Here is a 12,462-nt window from a genome sequence, read left to right as displayed (position 1 = left end):
CTCTCAATCTCTCTCTCTCTCTCCATCTCTCTCTCTCTCTCTCCATCTCTCTCTCTCTCTCTCCATCTCTCTCTCTCTCTCTCCATCTCTCTCTCTCTCTCTCCATCTCTCTCTCTCTCTCCATCTCTCTCTCCTCCTCCACTCTCTCTCTCTCTCTCCATCTCTCTCTCTCTCCATCTCTCTCTCTATCTCTCCATCTCTCTCTCTCTCTCCATCTCTCTCTCTCTCTCCATCGCTCTCTCTCTCTCCATCGCTCTCTCTCTCTCCATCGCTCTCTCTCTCTCCATCGCTCTCTCTCTCCATCGCTCTCTCTCTCCATCGCTCTCTCTCTCTCCATCGCTCGCTCTCTCTCTCTCCATCGCTCGCTCTCTCTCTCTCCATCGCTCTCTCTCTCTCTCTCTCCATCGCTCGCTCTCTCTCTCTCTCCATCGCTCGCTCTCTCTCTCTCTCCATCGCTCGCTCTCTCTCTCTCTCCATCGCTCGCTCTCTCTCTCTCCATCGCTCGCTCTCTCTCTCTCTCCATCGCTCGCTCTCTCTCTCTCTCCATCGCTCGCTCTCTCTCTCTCTCCATCGCTCGCTCTCTCTCTCTCTCCATCGCTCGCTCTCTCTCTCTCCATCGCTCGCTCTCTCTCTCTCCATCGCTCGCTCTCTCTCTCTCCATCGCTCGCTCTCTCTCTCTCTCCATCGCTCGCTCTCTCTCTCTCTCCATCGCTCGCTCTCTCTCTCTCTCCATCGCTCGCTCTCTCTCTCTCTCCATCGCTCGCTCTCTCTCTCTCCATCGCTCGCTCTCTCTCTCTCCATCGCTCGCTCTCTCTCTCTCCATCGCTCGCTCTCTCTCTCTCCATCGCTCGCTCTCTCTCTCTCTCCATCGCTCGCTCTCTCTCTCTCTCCATCGCTCGCTCTCTCTCTCTCCATCGCTCTCTCTCTCTCTCCATCGCTCTCTCTCCATCGCTCTCTCTCCATCGCTCGCTCTCTCTCTCTCCATCGCTCGCTCTCTCTCTCTCCATCGCTCGCTCTCTCTCTCCATCGCTCGCTCTCTCTCTCTCTCCATCGCTCGCTCTCGCTCTCTCTCCATCGCTCGCTCTCTCTCTCTCTCCATCGCTCGCTCTCGCTCTCTCTCCATCGCTCTCTCTCCATCGCTCTCCATCGCTCTCTCTCTCCATCGCTCTCCATCGCTCTCCATCGCTCTCCATCGCTCTCCATCGCTCTCTCTCTCCATCGCTCTCTCTCCATCGCTCTCCATCGCTCTCCATCGCTCTCTCTCTCCATCGCTCTCTCTCTCCATCGCTCTCTCTCTCCATCGCGCTCTCTCCATCGCTCTCTCTCTCCATCGCTCTCGCTCTCTCTCTCTCTCCATCGCTCTCGCTCTCTCTCTCTCCATCGCTCTCTCTCTCTCCATCGCTCTCCATCGCTCTCTCCATCGCTCGCTCTCTCTCTCTCTCTCTCTCTCCATCGCTTTCTCTCATCGCTCTCTCTCTCTCTCTCTCTCTCTCTCTCCATCGCTTTCTCTCATCGCTCTCTCTCTCATCGCTCTCTCTCTCTCCACTCTCTCTCCTCGTCTCTCTCTTTCAGAGGTATGTGGTAAGTGTGGTGAGGCTCTGTCTCGTTCCCAGCCTGCAGTGAGAGCCATGAACAAACTCTTCCACTCTGACTGTTTCTGCTGTATGAGCTGCCATCGCCCCCTGCAGGGCATGCAGTTCTACGACAAGGACGGGACGCCACAGTGTGACGACTGCTACACTGTGAGTACACACACACGCACAGTAATTACATGCATAAACAGCTTACAGTAATTCATTCACTCTCTCACACACAAAGACATGTAACGTGTTTGCTCTCTCTCCCACCCTCCTGTCTGTGTGTCTCTACAGAGTTCTCTGGCGGTGTGTTCTCGGTGTGGTGAGCGTATTACAGACCGTGTGTTGAAGGCGGTGGGCCAGTGTTTCCATGCCCATTGTTTCCGCTGCTGCACCTGCGCCTGCAGCCTGGAGGGGGCGCCCTTCATCACCGACGACAACAACAACCCATACTGTGTCCCAGACTACCACAGGTACGGCCTCTCATCTCCTTGTCTTTCTCTCTATCGCTCTCAGGTATTGTCCTCTGTGTGTGTGTGTGTGTGTGTGGTACAGTCTAATGTCCTCTCTGTCCCCCTGCCTGTAGGCGGTTCTCTCCCCTGTGTGTGTGTGTGGTACAGGTCTAATGTCCTCTCTGTCCCCCTGCTTGTAGGCGTTTCTCTCCCCTGTGTGTGTGTGGTACAGTCTAATGTCCTCTCTGTCCCCCTGCCTGTAGGCGTTTCTCTCCCCTGTGTGTGTGTGGTACAGTCTAATGTCCTCTCTGTCCCCCTGCCTGTAGGCGTTTCTCTCCCCTGTGTGTGTGTGGTACAGTCTAATGTCCTCTCTGTCCCCCTGCCTGTAGGCGTTTCTCTCCCCTGTGTGTGTGTGGTACAGTCTAATGTCCTCTCTGTCCCCCTGCCTGTAGGCGTTTCTCTCCCCTGTGTGTGTGTGTGGTACAGTCTAATGTCCTCTCTGTCCCCCTGCCTGTAGGCGTTTCTCTCCTCTGTGTGTGTGTGGTACAGGTCTAATGTCCTCTCTGTCCCCCTGCCTGTAGGCGTTTCTCTCCCCTGTGTGTGTGTGGTACAGTCTAATGTCCTCTCTGTCTCCCTGCCTGTAGGCGTTTCTCTCCCCTGTGTGTGTGTGGTACAGTCTAATGTCCTCTCTGTCCCCCTGCCTGTAGGCGTTTCTCTCCCCTGTGTGTGTGTGTGGTACAGTCTAATGTCCTCTCTGTCCCCCTGCCTGTAGGCTTTTCTCTCCCCTGTGTGTGTGTGTGGTACAGTCTAATGTCCTCTCTGTCCCCCTGCCTGTAGGCGTTTCTCTCCCCTGTGTGTGTGTGGTACAGTCTAATGTCCTCTCTGTCCCCCTGCCTGTAGGCGTTTCTCTCCCCTGTGTGTGAGCTGTAATGAGCCCATAGTTCCTGACGCCGGCAGTCAAGAGACCGTCAGAGTCGTGGCCCTCGACAAGAACTTCCACCTCAAGTGCTACCGCTGTGAGGTAAGGACAACAGACCTGCTACATCTAAAGTACTACCACTGTGAGGTAAGGACAACAGACCTGCTACATCTAAAGTACTACCGCTGTGAGGTAAGGACAACAGACCTGCTACATCTAAAGTACTACCGCTGTGAGGTAAGGACAACAGACCTGCTACATCTAAAGTACTACCGCTGTGAGGTAAGGACAACAGACCTGCTACATCTAAAGTGCTACCGCTGTGAGGTAAGGACAACAGACCTGCTACATCTAAAGTGCTACCACTGTGAGGTAAGGACAACAGACCTGCTACATCTAAAGTACTACCGCTGTGAGGTAAGGACAACAGACCTGCTACATCTAAAGTACTACCGCTGTGAGGTAAGGACAACAGACCTGCTACATCTAAAGTACTACCGCTGTGAGGTAAGGACAACAGACCTGCTACATCTAAAGTACTACCGCTGTGAGGTAAGGACAACAGACCTGCTACATCTAAAGTACTACCGCTGTGAGGTAAGGACAACAGACCTGCTACATCTAGAGTACTACCGCTGGGAGGTAAGGACAACAGACCTGCTACATCTAAAGTACTAACGCTGGGAGGTAAGGACAACAGACCTGCTACATCTAAAGTACTACCACTGTGAGGTAAGGACAACAGACCTGCTACATCTAAAGTACTACCGCTGGGAGGTAAGGACAACAGACCTGCTACATCTAAAGTACTACCGCTGGGAGGTAAGGACAACAGACCTGCTACATCTAAAGTACTACCGCTGGGAGGTAAGGACAACAGACCTGCTACATCTAAAGTACTTCCGCTGGGAGGTAAAGATCTGCTACATCTTGTGCCAGATGTAACTCCTGAAGATGTATTATAAAGAGCTGATTAAATGTTGAAACAGTTTGAATGGTGTCCCCCGAGTGTTTTGGATGGAAATGTTTTCCAGTGACCTTTTGCACATCCTGAAGTCTCCTTCCTGGTTGCAGGATTGTTCCCGCCCCCTCTCCATAGAGGCGGACGCAGACGGCTGCTACCCATTGGACGGCAGGATCCTGTGCATGAAGTGCCACACCCAGCGGGCCAAGGCTATGCAGTGATTGGTGGACACATCTGTTATTCAAGTCGAACTTTGAACCAAATCCAAGGCACAGGATCCATTCAGCTTCCACCGTTCTGTCTTTGCAACAGGGCTTTACTTGTGCGCTCTGTGTGTGTGTGTGTGTGTGTGTGTGTGTGTGTGTGTGTGTGTGTGTGTGTGTGTGAGAGTTCATGAGTGAAAGCGAGTATGTTTGCATGCAGATGTCGTTATGTCTCTCTCTTTCTGCTTATTCCCTCTCTCAGTCCAGAGGTAATGTACTGCACTGAGATAGACTTCCTCCTCCTCTCCCCGCCTTCTCCCCTTGTATTAATGCCAGTCTTATCAAGGCCATTTTTTGTTTACGCTAAAATTCCCAGCATGTCTTGCACAAGTATAGCTTAGTCATGGGCTGTGTCCCAACAGTCAAAGATGGCTTCCTCTCCTCTTCTCTCTCCACTGATTGGAAAACATGTTGAGAAGGTTTCAGCCATACAACTTTGATTTGTCTTTCACTTTTCAGTGGTACAGAAGGAAAAGAGTGGAAGTATTTCAGAGTATTTGAGACATAGTAACAGTAGTTCAGTGTAACCCCCTGACCCCAGTGCACGAGGAGTTGAACAAAAGTTTAAGGTGGACTAATTCATGTTCCCCTGCACCTCCCATAGGGCTGAGCTCTGGTGGGCTGGTGGCACCTGAAGCACTTTGGGAGTTGTAGTGCCTGCAAACATACAAGATGCTTAACTGCCTTTAGAGAGTGCTTTCTACAGAACTACATATCCCATCAGACATGATGTAGCAGAGCAGTGTGCTGTGGGAAATGTAGTTCCTCTTGGGCTAAAAACAGTCCAAAAAAACGAACAAAAATATGTGAATGTCGCTCTCGTTTGTTTTTGTTGTGTGCGTTTGTTGCTTTATAGGCATGCATAGCTACAGATCACTGTCAGTTACTCTCACCAGTTTGTCAAGCACAGAATGAGGGTACAATACGATCAAAATTACCATTTATTTCTTTGTCAAAAGAATAGAAGATTTAAGATCATGATTAGAGACACTACCTAGAACAAAGGTCAAAAGTTAGCCCAGCACAGATTCCATTCCTATGATCTCCTCATGTTAAATAGAGTGCTGTAGTTTAAAGAGGACCACATGGCTTAGAACAGAACCTACGCTACAGGCAGAAGTTGCTCTTAACCGCTAGGATCAGATTACCCTACCTCATCCCTATTCTTAATTTAAAGGGGATGGAGGGGAAAATGTCAGATCCTGCATCAGTAGTTAGAGGCAACCAGGACCTACAGTATAATCCTATCATCCTCAATGAAGCGCTCTTGAACACATACTTATCTAGTGGGCAGGCGAGTTAAGATATCTAATGATTAACATAGAGATATTACCTCTCATTAATTCAATTCACCTAAAGGTAAACTCATGGATTTTTGCACTATACACCTGCATTTACAAATGCTTAGTATTTGGGCATTTGCAGCTCTCTGAATAACATAATAAAACTGATTCTGAATCAGGGTTTTAAGTATTATAAACATGCAACAGATCAAATGGCCAGTCTGTTTTCCAGTAGAGTGTAGTAGGTCATTGACTGTAGCAGTAGCATGTAGATCAAACCAATACAGTTCAAGGTGATGGTAACACGTCACTCAAACGCATCACACTTTAAATTCACTGCCTTTGTTTTTGTGGAATTGACTTCAAGTTTTAATCATGTTTTGTGTGCTTTACACAGTATATTGTCCCTCTACCTTTCTCATAATACTCCAATGACTACCACTGTTTCCATTATTCCGCTTAGTGCTCTTTTATGTCTCGATATCAGTTATATTTACTCTGCTTGTAATCTTACCATACTGTATTTCTTTGATAAGTACTTATTTTCTGTGATTTTTCTGTGAAACTTTGTGAGTTGCCATTTCCACCCTAGTATTCCTCTCTGTCCTGTTCAGACTGGTTTGGCACCAAACACCCATCCTTATACAATCCTCAGTCTGGCATAGCAACACAACCCTAATGACCAAACTAACATCCTAAACCATATGGCCAAATACGACTCCATATGCATGTTATCTGGGTCGTCGGTATCATCTTTAGTATACTTTTTTTATTTGCCCACATGATTCCCCCCATTGTGACCATGCCTTTGTCTTCTGTCAGACCATTGGTGTGTGATGATGCCTTCAAAAACACCACTTTGCTCATTTATTTAATGATGATTGCCTTGTTCTTTTGATATAGTTTTTATAAATTCCTCTTTATATTTGTGTGTGTGTTTACGGTTCCAAACATGCCAACATTAATTACCAGTACATGTCATTCTTTTTCTTCTTTAATTTTACTGTACTCAAAATAAAACTGCTAATTGCCTAAATGCTGTGTGGTTTTATTGTGCCTGTTTGGCATTTGCAATAATTGAGTGTCTTTATTTCTGGAAGTATTCAGTATTGTCCTCATTCTCTCACATCAAATACAGTATCTCTCTCTTCCTCCATGTAACGTGTCCTCCACTATGCTATCAGTGACGTGTTCCATTGCCAGATGACCTCTAGAACACCCTCGCTCTCTATCAATTCATACCAGACCCTCTGCTGCACTGATAGTGACGCGGGTAGACGGCTGTGTGTGCACTGTGTTTTCATTTGAGAAAATGTTTGTTACCCTGCATCGAGAGGAGAATGTGTCCTCTAATGTTTGGACTTTTTCTGTGTTTCAGAGTTCTGCTGATTTTATTGGCTCTGTACCGACCTGTTGCTAAGGGACGTTATGTTCTCATTACGGCAGGGTAGCCTAGTGGTTAGAGCAAGTTCAAATCCCCGAGCTGACAAGGTACAAATCTGTCGTTCTGCCCCTGAACAGGCAGTTAACCCACTGTTCCTAGGCCGTCATTGAAAATAGGAATTTGTTCTTAACTGACTTGCCTAAATAAAGGTAAAATGAAAACATTTGAGTTAAAACTCAGTCATTTTAGGGTTGTGGATTGAAGAGGATTCCTCCTACACATCAAACACACCCACGTGCATGTCACAGTCTAAATGGATCCACAGTGCCACCTGATAATGTAGCAGAGAGAGAGGTAGGCTGCCAGGTCAACTCTGTTTATCAGAACGTCAGAGGAGGAGAGCAGTGAGTGATGAAAGAAGATGGAGAGCTGAGATGACAGCTGGCTGATGGAGGGAGAGATGGAGGCTATGTGTGAGGGAGAAATGAGAAATGTCAGTGGCTGCAACAAGCTAAACCCAGACAGACAGAACAAGACACACAACAGAGTATGGCAGAAATCCCAGCAGAGCCTCAATTAAAAGACCGTCTGCAGGTTTTTACCTATCTCATGAAATGTTATGAAGTTTATGCTGATCCTAGGTGATGTCAAATCAATGTGTTGGCCTGCCACAGGCTGAACACTTTCTACTTGTTAGAGCAAGCTCTCAATTCCCTGCGTCTCATACTGTACATTTCAAGTTGTATAGAGGAGTGTCTTCCTTTTAATGTGGTATTACATGTATATAGAGGACAATATAGGTTATAATAAGATTGTCATGTGTCAAGTGAGCCCCAGCCCCTACCGCAGCTGGATAGCCTTCCTGAGCCCCAGCCCCTACCGCAGCTGGATAGCATTCCTGAGCCCAAGCCCCTAACCCAGCTGGATAGCCTTCCTGAGCCCCAGCCCCTAACCCAGCCCCTACCCCAGCTGGATAGCCTTCCTGAGCCCCAGCCCCTAACCCAGCCCCTACCCCAGCTGGATAGCCTTCCTGAGCCCCAGCCCCTAACCCAGCCCCTACCCCAGCTGGATACCCTTCCTGAGCCCCTACCCCAGCTGGATAGCCTTCCTGAGCCAAGCCCCTACCCCAGCTGGATACCCTTCCTGAGCCCCAGCCCCTAACCCAGCCCCTACCCCAGCTGGATAGCCTTCCTGAGCCCCAGCCCCTACCCCAGCTGGATACCCTTCCTGAGCCCCAGCCCCTACCCCAGATGGATACCCTTCCTGAGCCCCAGCCAACACCCCAGCGTGATAGCCTTCCTGAGCCCCAGCCCCTACCCCCCGATGGATACCCTTCCTGAGCCCCAGCCCCTACCCCAGCTGGATAGCCTTCCTGAGCCCCAGACCCTACCCCGCCCGATACCCTTCCTGAGCCCCAGTCCCTACCCCAGCTGGATACCCTTCCTGAGCCCCAGTCCCTACCCCAGCTGGATACCCTTCCTGAGCCCCAGCCCCTACCCCAGCCCGATACCCTTCCTGAGCCCCAGCCCCAGTCTGAAGAGGAGGTGAAGCCCTGGGTGTGGACACATCACCGCATACTCCTTCTCTTCCTCCTGGCATCCTCCTCCTGCGCCTCCATAGTGGGCCTGGCCTACTACTCCCAGCAGCACCTCCCACCAGAGAGCACACCTCCAGCCTCTCCTCCATGTACCTCCCCGGCTTGTCACAGAGCTACCACCCGTCTACCGCCCGTAAGATTTGTCATGTGTCAAATTAGTCTTAAATGAAGCAGAAATGTGTATCATGATAATTCTGATATGAAACTGACTATCCTTCAATTTTGTTTAGATTGACTGAACTGCAGCCCCCTTCTAATACCCTTTCAGCTCCAGTCCCAACTACATCCTCTCTCTGAGGCCCAGCCCCTACCCCAGCTTGATAGCCTTCCTGAGCCCCAGCCCCTAACCTAGCCCCTACCCCAGCTGGATAGCCTTCCTGAGCCCCAGCCCCTAACCCAGCCCCTACCCCAGCTGGATAGCCTTCCTGAGCCCCAGCCCCTACCCCAGCTGGATAGCCTTCCTGAGCCCCAGCCCCTAACCCAGCCCCTACCCCAGCCCCTACCCCAGCTGGATAGCCTTCCTGAGCCCCAGCCCCTAACCTAGCCACTACCCCAGCTGGATAGCCTTCCTGAGCCCCAGCCCCTACCCCAGCCTGATACCCTTCCTGAGCCCCAGCCCCTAACCTAGCCACTACCCCAGCCTGATACCCTTCCTGAGCCCAAGCCCCTACCCCAGCTGGATGGCCTTCCGGAGCCCCAGCCCCTAACCCAGCCCCTACCCCAGCTGGATAGCCTTCCTGAGCCCCAGCCCCTAACCTAGCCACTACCCCAGCTGGATAGCCTTCCTGAGCCCCAGTCCCTACCCCAGCTGGATACCCTTCCTGAGCCCAAGCCCCTACCCCAGCTGGATACCCTTCCTGAGCCCCAGCCCCTACCCCAGCCTGATACCCTTCCTGAGCCCCAGCCCCTAACCTAGCCACTACCCCAGCCTGATACCCTTCCTGAGCCCAAGCCCCTACCCCAGCTGGATACCCTTCCTGACCCAGCCCCAGTCTGAAGAGGAAGTGAAGCCCTGGGTGTGGACACATCACCGTATACTCCTTCTCTTCCTCCTGGCATCCTCCTCCTGCACCTCCATAGTGGGCCTGGCCTACTACTCCCAGCAGCACCTCCCACCAGAGAGCACACCTCCAGCCTCTCCTCCATGTACCTCCCCGGCTTGTCACAGAGCTACCACCCGTCTGCCCGTCTCAGTCGACCCCTTCACTCAGCCCTGTGACTACTTCCTGTTTCCCTGTGGGTCTGAGGGGGTGTCTCTGTCCACCAGGGGGAGACAGAGGGGCAAGAGTGTCCCCCTACACCCACAGGGTCATGAGCTGGGCAGTACAGGCAGAGAAAGAGGGAGGAAGGAGAGAGAGAGACCGGCAAAGACATAAGAGAAAAGGTTCCAGCAGACAGAATGCCAGACAGACAGACTGCGCTACTGCTGACAATGAGGGAGATTTTGGGTGAGAATCTAAGAACGTTGCTCTGTTGATTTTGTACCTGTTCTTTGGGACAACGATTTAAATAGAACTGCTGAAACCGTTTCCATAACAGGACCTTTTATCCTCACAATGAAACTTTGATTTAATGTTCCTCTGTCAGAAGCTGAGGACCACTCCAGCCCGGGTAACTCAGCTAGGAAGAAGGCCTGTATGTTCTATCTTTCCTGTATGGACACTGGCCCCACAGAGACTGCCGGGCCAGAATCCTTCCTCGGGCTAGTCCCCCCCCCCCCCCCCCTAGCTGGGTGGCTGGGCTGGTAGACTGGGGTTCTGGAGCAGTGAAATACCTAATGGGTGTTCTACAGTATATAGACCTACTCCAATTTGCATACCGCACCAACAGATCCATAGATGACGCAATCTCTATTACACTCCACACTGCCCTTTCCCACCTGGAGAAAAGGACCGCACATTGACTCTGTACTGGTACCCCATGTATATAGCCTCGCTATTGTTATTTACTGCTGCCCTTTAATCATTTGTTATTTTTATCGCTTTCTTTTTTTGTTGGTATTTTCCTAACTGCATTGCTGGTTAAGAGCTTGTAAGTGTTGTATTCGGCGCATGTGACAAATTTAATTTGATTTGTGTGTGTGTGTTTAGAGAACAGAAAGACAGAAGATGTAGGCTGTGATGAAGAATAGCAGCAACAAAATATAAATAGGACATGTTCATTGTGTCCCATGGAAGAGAGTTTAGAACACATTTTAGTGAACTGCTACAGAACTAAAGAAATATGGGTTCTGATGAGAAGTATATACACTGCTCAAAAAAATAAAGGGAACACTTAAACAACACAATGTAACTCCAAGTCAATCACACTTCTGTGAAATCAAACTGTCCACTTAGGAAGGAACACTGATTGACAATAAATTTCACATGCTGTTGTGCATATGGAATAGACAACAGGTGGAAATTATAGGCAATTAGCAAGACACCCCCAATAAAGGAGTGGTTCTGCAGGTGGTGACTACAGACCACTTCTCAGTTCCTATGCTTCCTGGCTGATGTTTTGGTCACTTTTGAATGCTGGCGGTGCTTTCACTCTAGTGGTAGCATGAGACGGAGTCTACAACCCACACAAGTGGCTCAGGTAGTGCAGCTCATCCAGGATGGCACATCAATGTGAGCTGTGGCAAGAAGGTTTGCTGTGTCTGTCAGTGTAGTGTCAAGAGCATGGAGGCACTACCAGGAGACAGGCCAGTACTTCAGGAGACGTGAAGGAGGCCGTAGGAGGGCAACAACCCAGCAGCAGGACCGCTACCTCCGCCTTTGTGCAAGGAGGAGCAGGAGGAGCACTGCCAGAGCCCTGCAAAATGACCTCCAGCAGGCCACAAATGTGCATGTGTCTGCTCAAACGGTCAGAAACAGACTCCATGAGGGTGGTATGAGGGCCCGACGTCCACAGGTGGGGGTTGTGCTTACAGCCCAACACCGTGCAGGACGTTTAGCATTTGCCAGAGAACACCAAGATTGCCAAATTCGCCACTGGCGCCCTGTGCTCTTCACAGATGAAAGCAGGTTCACACTGCGCACATGTGACAGACGTGACAGTCTGGAGACGCCGTGGAGAACGTTCTGCTGCCTGCAACATCCTCCAGCATGACCGGTTTGGCGGTGGGTCAGTCATGGTGTGGGGTGGCATTTCTTTGGGGGGCCGCACAGCCCTCCATGTGCTCACCAGAGGTAGCCTGACTGCCATTAGGTACCGAGATGAGATCCTCAGACCCCTTGTGAGACCATATGCTGGTGCGGTTGGCCCTGGGTTCCTCCTAATGCAAGACAATGCTAGACCTCATGTGGCTGGAGTGTGTCAGCAGTTCCTGCAAGAGGAAGGCATTGATGCTATGGACTGGCCCGCCCGTTCCCCAGACCTGAATCCAATTGAGCACATCTGGGACATCATGTCTCGCTCCAGGAGTTGGCGGATGCTTTAGTCCAGGTCTGGAAGGAGATCCCTCAGGAGACCATCCGCCACCTCATCAGGAGCATGCCCAGGCGTTGTAGGGAGGTCATACAGGCACGTGGAGGCCACACACACTACTGAGCTTCATTTTGACTTGTTTTAAGGACATTACATCAAAGTTGTGTCAGCCTGTAGTGTGGTTTTCCACTTTAATTTTGAGTGTGACTCCAAATCCAGACCTCCATGGGTTGATACATTTGATTTACATTGAAAATGTATTTGTGATTTTGTTGTCAGCACATTCAACTATGTAAAGAAAAAAGTACAGTGCCTTGCGAAAGTATTCGGCCCCCTATAGCGCACCGGGCTAATACTTTCGCAAGGCACTGTATTTAATACAAATATTTCATTCATTCATTCATAGGATGTGTTATTTTAGTGTTCCCTTTATTTCTTTGAGCAGCGTATTTTTATGTATGTATAAGTCTTTCAGGGTGTCTTCAATACTCACATGGATGACATTACTAAAGAATTCTGTTGGACAATAATATGCATTGACATTACTAAAGAATTAAAGTGAACAGTAAAATTTGGAAGACAAGATGCATTATGACTATAAAAAACTTTTGA

General features: G+C 50.0%; 1 protein-coding gene across 2 annotated transcripts in view; it reads left to right on the top strand.

Annotated features, from left to right (window-relative positions):
• The window catches only part of zyx (zyxin), a 26,529-nt gene extending 20,574 nt beyond the window's left edge, over window positions 1–5,955 (top strand). For both annotated transcript variants that reach the window (XM_031787225.1, XM_031787224.1), the window contains exons 7-10: window positions 1,573–1,742; window positions 1,872–2,050; window positions 2,930–3,050; window positions 4,023–5,955. In XM_031787225.1, the coding sequence (XP_031643085.1) occupies window positions 1,573–1,742; window positions 1,872–2,050; window positions 2,930–3,050; window positions 4,023–4,133 (581 nt within the window). In that variant the 3' untranslated portion in view covers window positions 4,134–5,955. The remainder of the gene's footprint in view (window positions 1–1,572; window positions 1,743–1,871; window positions 2,051–2,929; window positions 3,051–4,022) is intronic.
• The last annotated feature ends 6,507 nt before the right edge of the window (window positions 5,956–12,462 follow it).

The sequence above is a fragment of the Oncorhynchus kisutch genome, linkage group LG13 (genome assembly GCF_002021735.2).
Source record: "Oncorhynchus kisutch isolate 150728-3 linkage group LG13, Okis_V2, whole genome shotgun sequence".
Taxonomy (NCBI): Eukaryota; Metazoa; Chordata; class Actinopteri; order Salmoniformes; family Salmonidae; genus Oncorhynchus; species Oncorhynchus kisutch.
The sequence above is the reverse complement of the archived record's forward strand: the minus strand, read 5'-3'. Positions and strand labels throughout refer to the sequence as shown.